This window comes from Monoraphidium neglectum (assembly GCF_000611645.1).
Source record: "Monoraphidium neglectum strain SAG 48.87 unplaced genomic scaffold scaffold02620, whole genome shotgun sequence".
NCBI lineage: Eukaryota > Viridiplantae > Chlorophyta > Chlorophyceae > Sphaeropleales > Selenastraceae > Monoraphidium > Monoraphidium neglectum.
In genome coordinates this window covers 1-8,583 of record NW_014011008.1, presented here as the reverse complement: position 1 = coordinate 8,583, position 8,583 = coordinate 1, and the positions used below count along the sequence as shown (strand labels likewise).

At 66.2% G+C, this 8,583-nt stretch overlaps 3 protein-coding genes across 3 annotated transcripts; 2 read left to right on the top strand and 1 right to left on the bottom strand.

The window, feature by feature from the left end:
- Window positions 1–48: 48 nt before the first annotated feature.
- MNEG_11164 (hypothetical protein) lies at window positions 49–1,447 on the top strand (the record flags this gene model as incomplete). Its single annotated transcript, XM_014040366.1, has 3 exons — window positions 49–148; window positions 571–692; window positions 947–1,447. 3 exons carry the CDS (start codon window positions 49–51, stop codon window positions 1,445–1,447), a joined length of 723 nt encoding a protein of 240 aa, XP_013895820.1.
- Window positions 1,448–2,072: 625 nt separating this feature from the next.
- MNEG_11163 (hypothetical protein) lies at window positions 2,073–3,246 on the bottom strand (the record flags this gene model as incomplete). The annotated part of the gene is made up of 4 exons (XM_014040365.1): window positions 2,073–2,104; window positions 2,376–2,460; window positions 2,719–2,772; window positions 3,196–3,246. The coding sequence occupies 4 exons, from the start codon at window positions 3,244–3,246 to the stop codon at window positions 2,073–2,075; spliced, it is 222 nt and encodes a 73-aa protein (XP_013895819.1).
- Window positions 3,247–4,651: 1,405 nt separating this feature from the next.
- Window positions 4,652–8,192, top strand: MNEG_11162 (hypothetical protein; the record flags this gene model as incomplete). Its single annotated transcript, XM_014040364.1, has 6 exons — window positions 4,652–4,796; window positions 4,977–5,242; window positions 5,542–5,758; window positions 5,989–6,257; window positions 6,560–7,847; window positions 8,114–8,192. Coding segments are annotated over 6 exons (2,264 nt in total), but the record flags the coding sequence as incomplete, so codon positions are not given.
- Between the last annotated feature and the right edge of the window lie 391 nt (window positions 8,193–8,583).

The following is an 8,583-nucleotide window of genomic DNA, read 5'->3' as shown; positions in this document are numbered from 1 at the left end:
ACACACAACTCGCCGCCGCCGCTCGCACCCAGCAGGTGGCACCCTGGCATGCGGACGGCGCACTTCACTGCGGCGCACTGGCGGAAGTCCTCTCAGTGGTTCGCGCTGACGCGCGCCCACACCCAGGTCATCCTCTCGGATGACCACGGTGGGTTCACACCTGGCTTTGTGCCTGCTGCGCTTGTGTAATGCAAGGGCGTCTGCAGATCACTGAGCATCCGCCGCTGTTGGCGTTGGCGAAGTTACCGTCGGTGGGATTCTCTTCCGTAATGGGTGCATGGGTGCAGTACAAAAAAGCGTTTGCAGTACAGGTGTGTGGCGAGTCACATGCGCAACAACATGCGGCACAGTGTGCCGCCACGGTCCTGTACTGGGGCGTGCAAACTCTGCCCTTGCCATGCACCACACCCACCACTCCTGTTTGGCTGCAAGGCGATCGGGAGGCAGCTGCGGGGAAGGAAAGAGGGGAGTGCCTGGCTCGCGCAGCATCTGCACATTTTTGTCCGTCCACCACGCAAGAGATCCACCCATACGGGCATATAAATGTGCCGCCGCCACCGCGCCGCGCAGTGCCGGAGCTCTTCCGGCGGTGGTGCGCGAGCGACCCGCCGCCGAAGGCTGGCGGCCGAGTATGCGTGTCAGATGAGCACCTGCTGCCCTCCCTGCTCGCGAGCTACTGGCTCGACTTCCAGGTGAGAGCGCACTGACACTCAGGATGGCCCAGCCGCAAGCCTTCGTAAGAAACAGCCGCAACGGCGCAACTCCAGCGATCTCTGCGTGCTGGTGGTTTTTTGAGATAACCTCAAACTCCCTCAACCCCAATCGACGCGGTCGTCGCGCTGGACGAGTTTTTGGAGCCTAGTAGTGCCTCCTGAATTGGGCCCGCTGCGCGCACGTTTACAGACAGAGCACACGCACGCTTTTCATCCCCGCCGCCCCGCTGCAGACCGACTGCAAGGGGCTGGCCCATTACGCCGATTGGAGCCTCGGCGGCTGGCACCCGCGCACCTTTGGGCCGGGGGATGTGTGGACAGGTCTCGTCGCGGCCGCGCGGGGCCCTGCAGTGCATTGCAGCGCGGCTGCGGCCGTCGCCAGCGCAGAGGCGCTGTTCGAGGTGCGTGCAGCGGCCAAGGGCGGCTGGCGGCCGCTGCGTGGGCAGCAGCAGCAGCAGCAGCAGCAGCAGCAGCAGCAGCAGCAGCAGCAGCAGCAGCAGCAGCAGCAGCACAGCTTGCGAGGGCGCCGTGAGGAGCGCCTCTTGCCTCACGAATGGGCGGCCGCGGGCGGCTACGAGCCGCTGGGGTACGAGTGCCCGCTGCTGGTGCGCAAGTTTGCTGCGGAAGCGGCGCCCCAGGCGCTGGCGGCGGCGCTCAGCTGCGAGGGTGGCGGGCTAGGGTGGTGGTGCAGGGGCCGTTTCGAGGCCGTGGGCAGCCAGCTGGCCCACGCCTGATTGCGTGTGCAGGTGGGATTTGTCATGGCTGCATTGCATCGGGTTGCTTAGCTCCAGTCCGCGCCAGGCGCATGTTGCATACCAGCGCCCTTTGTGCACGACAGCACAGCAGGGGGATTTCAGTTGGGGCAGCCCAGCTTTCGCTGCCTGAATTCACATAGCCCGCCGTTGCACGTGCGAATGGCTTTTTGGGCTCAAAGTAGTGTCCTTTGCAGAAGGCTTTGCTTTGCTGCAAGCATTTGCATCAGCAAGCGGGCACGCCCTGGCCGCTTCATGATTGCCCCCCATCCCTGAAGATTGCAATCAGCCTGACGTCTCCACAGACCTTTCCAACGTGTTTGAATCTGCCTGCCTGATATCATGTGAGCAAGACCCATGTCACAGGCAGCAGCTGTGCTGCCTAGACCTCGACCTTGACCCGCCTGCTCCAGCCCAACCCCCACGGCAGCTGCAGAAAGGATCCGCGAAAGGGTAAGAGGTGGTGATGTTCGGGTTACAACGACACGCAGCCGACGGTTCAGAAAAAGCGCGCCGCCGCGATGGCCAGGCGCCGCAGTAGTGGCCGCCGCGCCGCGGTAGTGCCCATCATATACAAGTGAAGGCCTGGGACCAAGGAGCCGGCCGCTTAGTTGCGGGAAGCGCTGCCCTGCAGGCAGACTGAGAGGGAGGGTTGGCGGGCGGCAGAGCGCGCCATTGGTCAAAAAGCAACGCCAGAGCCGCCGCAAGGGATCGGCGGGCGATTGATGGGGGCCGCTACTAGGTTTGGCGGCGCCGCAGCCGGCGAAGGCGTCGCGTGCACGCAAGCTGCGAGTTGATGTTTTCAGGCAGCGCGCACGCAGGGAGGGCACATGCAGGCAGAAATGGTTTCCCCAGGGCAAGATGCCAGGCTATGCTCGGTGCAGCCGCTTGGGAGGGGGGGCGAGCTCACTCTTGGCGGTGGGGTTGGCGGCGCACACCGCGGGGCGGACGGTCTCCTTGACATCGGCCGCCATGACGGGGCTGGCCAGCATGACCTGTTCCATGTGCGCAGTGCGGGTGCAAGCGTCCATCAGCGGGTGGGTTGCGCGAGGGCGGCGCGCTGCGCGCCAGCGCGCCCTTCCACACCGCGCTGGCTGGCTGGCAGGGGAGCGGGCTGTGTGCGGGCAGCGGTACGCACCCCTGCAGCTGCACTGGTGGCGGTGCGACCCTCCCACGGAAGCTGCTGCACAGCTCCGCCCGGCATGCATGCCCGATCTGCCAGCACGGAGCACGAATCTGGGGCGCCGGCTCACCACGGAGGTCACCACGGCGGCGACGGCCTTGGCCACGTTGGTCTGGGCCTTGGGCTGCGTGAATGGATGGGTGATTTGTTGGGCGGTCCTGAGCGGGTGAGGTGCTGCGCTCTGCTGCAATGCGCCGCATGGAACCGGCGCATCTCAGGTCACGCAGGCCTGATGTGCCTGACAACACAAATAATGATTTCGTGCGTTCACATCGCACGGGATAGACCGGCCTGATGCAAATGGCCCCCTGGAAAACCGCAAAGCTCGGATCTTGCTGACTGTGCCCGCGGACGCTGCTGCGCCTTGCCAGCCACCAGGTGCACTGTCACAGCCGGAGACGTGTATCCAAAGATCCATCCGCGGCACACTAAAGCCAATGGAGGGGCCCCACGCCAGCGGACACTTCTGGCGATGTCCAAGCCCCCAGAACGCATCGGGCCGATCTCTGGTGGCCACCGATCCGATCAATGCTGGTTTTTAACGCACCTGCTGCTTGGCCTGGGCCCGGACGGACACGGCGCGACGGCTGGCCAGCATGTTTGCTGCGGTGTGTGTTGGACGCGAAGAGTGGTGGTAGTGATGGTGATAGATGATGGCGATGAATGCATTGACATGGCTCAGTGCTGCCTTGTGAGTGCAGCACTCGCCCCGCTGCACCCCCGAGCTGTCCCTGTGCCTTCTCAGTGACCCTGTGCGGTCCCAACAATGCTTTGCCATCCCCCTGACCGTGAACGTCATCGCAACATAGCAATTTTGACAGCGATTGCAAGTTCCTGAAAGCCATGAGAAGCTCGCATCGTCACGAAGCCTCGCTAGAATTGTAAATTTGGCGCTGGTGGGCGGCAGGGGCGGCGCACCAGTGTGTGGAGCTCAGACCAGTTCAGCGTTCCGGAGAAAGCTGTGCCAACTCAAGCCGCCATCTGCTGACAGGCTGCTTACGCATTGACCCAGCATCAAGGAGGTCGAGATTACAGATGCTTTGATGGCGCGGCCGCCGCTCAGGCGGTGTGCCGCGCAGAGGCAGGACTAGCCGCTCTCAACACGTCAACCACCGATGAAGCTGTCCCCATATCATGCTCAGCAACTGCGATATGCTGCTTTGCAATGCGGCGCTTGATCATTGTTGCTGGGGGAAAGCAGCACCTGATGCTAAACATTGTGGCGAAGTGGCCCGTTGCAGCTGTGGAAGCGATTCGCAGCGTGCCGACACCCAGCAAAGCGGCATGGTGAATTGTTTTGCAAGCGCGCAGCCTGCGGCTGGGGCGGCGGCACAGCCCACCGTGATTACACTGTTTAAAATGAATCGGCAGCAAAACCAAGACCCTTGTAAAGCAATCCATTTTCGTTTTGGGAGTCAGTGTGGCCTATAGGGAGGGGAGCGTGGATCAAGAGACAGCTGCGTCGCCCTCGCTCCTGCTGTCCGCCTTTCCACTGGTCAGCTCCACCGCTTGAGTATTGATGAGTGTACGTATGATTCATGGCATGAAGGGGATGATGTCCGAACAGGTGGATGGTCAAGACGCAGTTGACATCTGCGGTCGCTGATGACTTCACTAGCAATCATCATAGGGGTCTCTGGGGGGTTGGGGTGGGGCAGGCAAGGGGACGAGAGCAGGGGTGCATGGTCACCAACTGGCGAGAAATTGACTTGATCAAATATGCAGGTCCGCATCGATAACAGCCTTGACCCGCGGGATTGCGCGCGCGCACACACATGCATGTGTGCACCAGTGACACCGTCGAGACACCCCAAGGCCACCCTGCGTGATGGCAAGCGAGTGGATGCGCTAGTAAAAGGCGCTATTGTCGTGTTTAGTCGCATTGAAAATCATGAAAAGCTCTCGGGGTTCGATGGAAGCGCAGATCACGCCTGAAACGAACGTCGTGATGTGGGCTTTCGAAGGGCGCGACTTGCATGGGCGATAGGTGACAGCTATATCCGATGGATCCCGATCTGTGGCATGCCGTCGCAGCGGCGGCGCCCCAAGGCGCGGAGGCGACCGCGCGGCGCCCTGGCGCGGGAGCTGCGGGCGTGCTGGCCGCGGCGGCGACGCTCCTCGTGGCGTATGTGCACAACAGCCTGGCAGGTGCGATCACCTGAGGCCGCGCCGCGCACGTCCTCCCCCAGCAGCGGCCCAGCCGGAGCTCGTCACCCCACAACCCTGGCACGACTCCCCCTTCCTTCCCCTGCGCCCCACTGCTCCCCCCTCTCCTGCACCCGCACCATCCGCCTGCTTGCCTTCTCCCCGCAACCAACCCGCCCCCAGGCGCCGTTTCCCTGCTCTTCTTCTTCGCCTGGGCCGCCCTCTGCATATCTACGCCATACGCCGCCCGTGCGACTGCGCGCCACCGTGGCGTCTGGGCAGCTGCAGCTTCCTGGAGCTCGCTGCTGCTGGCTGCGCAGGCGTCCCTCCAAATCCTGGACAGGGCTCGGCTGCTGCCGCGGCCGGGCGACGGCGGCGCGTGGGCGCTGTGGCTGCAGGCGGCGGGGCTTGGTCGGCTGCAGGGCGGCTCGCCGCTGGAGTTGCTGCTGGTGAGGGGGGCTTGGGTTGATGCAACAAACTATGCAGTAGCAACCGGGCTGGCAAGGCGGCATCTCAAGTGCCGAGGGGCGCCGCGGCGCACGTGCACATAAGGGGAGCAAAGGAGCCTGCAGCAGCACACAAATGCACAGTGCTTGTGTGAAGTTGACCGCGCCGGGCCAGAAGGGGGGTCAAGCTGTGACGTCACCAGATGTCATCACAGTTATGGTCTCGGAGCGCTTCCCTGTCTCCCGATCTCACCTCGGCTCATGCACACACACAAAATCACACATATTCTTTGCTTTCCCAGCTCTTCGGCGCGCCGCTGCTTTGCCTAGCTGCTGCAGCCGCGGCCTCCGGAGAGGCGCGCCTGCTGCTGGCGGCGATGCGCTCGGCGCCGCTGCTGCCCCAGGCGGCGCCGCCGCAGGGCGGGCGCAGCAACGGCGCGTGCGGCGTGGGGAACGGGGAGGCTCCGACATCTGCGGCCGTGGCAGCGCCTGCAAGGCATGCAACCTCCTACTCAGGGGGTGAGCCGCCACTCAGACCCAGCGCCCCGCTGCTCAAACCCCCGCGGCGCGCGCAGACACCAGGCTACTGCGCCGTGGCTGCCTGCCTTATGCTCCCTTGGAAGCAGCTGTTCAAAACGATCTAGTCTGGCATCTGCGTGACCCTGCATCGTGAGCATGCACCGCCAAGCCTCACACGTTCCCGGCTGCCGCGACACCCTTCCGCCCCTCGCCGCCCAAACGTCCCGCAGACGCGGGCGCGGCCTGGCGCGCCCCCGCGATTTCGGTGCCGCTCCTCGTCGGGGTCCCCTTCAGCAACACCGGCGTCCTGCTCTCCGCGGCCCTCCTGGCCGCCGCGCTGCTGTGGCCGAGCCTGCCCGGCCTGCCCTATGTTGGCGCCATCGTCTGGGGCCTCTGCCAGTGGGCGGCGGGGCGAGGTGCATGGGTCGGCAGCGCGGCGGCGCCGGTTGCGCTGCAGGCGTGGTGCGGGGCGCACATACTGCTCCTCTATCTAGCGCAGGTTCGTTTTGGGGCGCGCGCGGCTGCTGGCTCAGCGCCTGCCTTGCGTGCTGCGCATGCTGCGCCTGCCTTTTGCGCTGCGCCTGCTGCCCAGTGCTTGTCAGCTGTCCGCCCCTGCCTTAGGCGCAGCGCCTGCTGCCCATGCTTGTCAGCCGACCGCGCCTGCCTTGTGAGCTGCGCCTGCTGGTCTGTGCTTGTCAGCCGGCCGCGCCCGCGCTCGGCAGCATGGCAGCCCACTAACCCCTTTGTCTCCCCTCCAATCCCCCTCCTCAACCCCTCAATTGCGATGACTCATCTGGGCAGATTCCCGAGGGCTTCCTGCCTAGCTTGGACGCCCCCAGGGCGTGGCTGGGCCTTTACAATGTCTACAACTGCGGCGACGTCACACCCAGCCCAAACAGCGGCGGCGGTGGAAGCGGCGGCGACGCGCCTGCGGCGGCGCCGCCCTGCACGGTGCAGCTGCTGCACTTCGTGTCGCTGCACCTGCTGTTCGTGGCGCTCGGCGCCTACGCATCGCTGACTAGGCAGCCGCTCTACCAGCGCCTGCGGAGGGAGGACGAGGAACGGAGGGCAGCGGCCAAGGCGGCGGCGCCCCGCGGCCGCGGCAGCGGCGGCCGCGCCGACGCTGCAGCCTCGCGGGCGGCGGCAGACGCGGGGGCGCTGCGGGAGCCGCTGCTGTCAGAGGGCAGCGCCGAGACGCCCGCGGCGCAGCTGATGCTCGGCGGCTCCCCCGGCGGCGGCCCGGCGCCGCATCCCGAAGCGCCCTCGCCGCTCGGCGCCAGCCCGCGCGGCCGGCCGTCCCCCGCCGCGTCCGCGCCCGTGCAGCCGCGGCAGCCCGGCGCGCCGCCGGTGCCGCCGCCGCCGCTGCACTGGTCACAGCAGGCGTCTGTCTTCCTGGAGGTCCTCCTGCCCGCCCTGGCCGCCGCCCTCGAATACGCAGCCTCCTCCCTCCTGTCCACGCCCGCCGCGGCGGGCATCGCAATGGCGGCGCTATCTATGGTGCAGGTCTCCGTCCTCGGAGGCCTCACCCTGCTCGTCGCCGTCTGGTCGCTCCTCGCGCCCGGCCGCGGCGCCTCCGCCGGCGGCGCCGCGCTGCGGCGCGCGAGCCCGGCGCTCGCCGCGTTCTACATGGCATGGCTGGTCGACGCCTACGTGGCGGTAGCGCTCGGCGGCCTCGTGCGCGCGCCCGTGGAGGTCGTTTCGCTCGGCGTATGGGGCTTCAAAGACGCGGCCGCACCCGCGGCCGCGCAGCTGCTGCTGCAGCTGCTGGCGACGCTCGCGGTCGCCGGCCTGTGCCGCGCCCACAGCACTGCGCCCGCCGCCGCCGCTGCCGCCACAGCAGCCGCAGACGTCCCCGCTGGCCCCTCTGCGCTCCCCACTTCCACCCGGGCGGCGGCCGGCGCGTGCGGCAGATCCTCGGACCCATCCGAAGCAGTGGCCACGGCAACGGCGGTGGCAGCGGCGGCTGCAGATGTTGCTGAGGTTGGCGGCGGCGGTGGAGGCGCTATCGCGTCGAGGAGCGCGTCAATGGCAGCCTCGGACATCCTGCACCTGCTCAGCTTCCGAGGGGAGCAGCGCGCGTCCTCTGACGGTGCGTCCTCTGGATTGAGTTTGCATCTGCTGTGCTGGCGTACTGTTGTGGCTGCGGGAATTGATTGGGGCTCTAAGCGATGCGCAGTGACTGGCAGCGCCGCTCCGGATTGGTCGGGGCAGTGCCAGCGCTGGGGTGCTTGGTTGTGGTGGGTCGGCTGCATTGTGTGAGGCTTTGACACCTTGATGCTTACCTTCGGTCACGGATCCGAACGTGTCAACCCTGATCCCTGGACCTTTCACCCTTGAAACTCTCTGCTGTAGCAGGCGGCGCGGTCGCGCCCGCGCGGGCGGGGGTGGAGGACGAGGATTCAGTTAGGGCGCTGTGGGAGGCGACGGTGACTGGGTCTGGCCAGGTGAGCCTCGGAAAGCGCGATGTACCTGGGATTCCAGAAAAGTTCGAGCTGCCTTGGACGCCTGCCTTTGGCGCTCGGGGCCGGTTTGACATGCGCTGCGGCGCGCCTCCCAGCTTCTGGTTTGGTTGTCTTGACGGGTCCCAGAATCAGCGGGCAGCCCAAGCATGGCCCGTTGATGCGGGACCCTGTGCACTCCCCTGCACTGAGCTGATGCTCTGACGCTGTGTCAGCACGCCTCGCACTTACTCATGCCCCCGCCCGCGCCGCGTGCAGGTGCTGTGGCACGCCGGCCGCCTAGCGGTCCCTCTGTCCTGCGCGGCGCTCGCGGCCACGCATCCCGATCTCCTCCACACAGCCTACATGCTGGCAATGCTCTTCTAT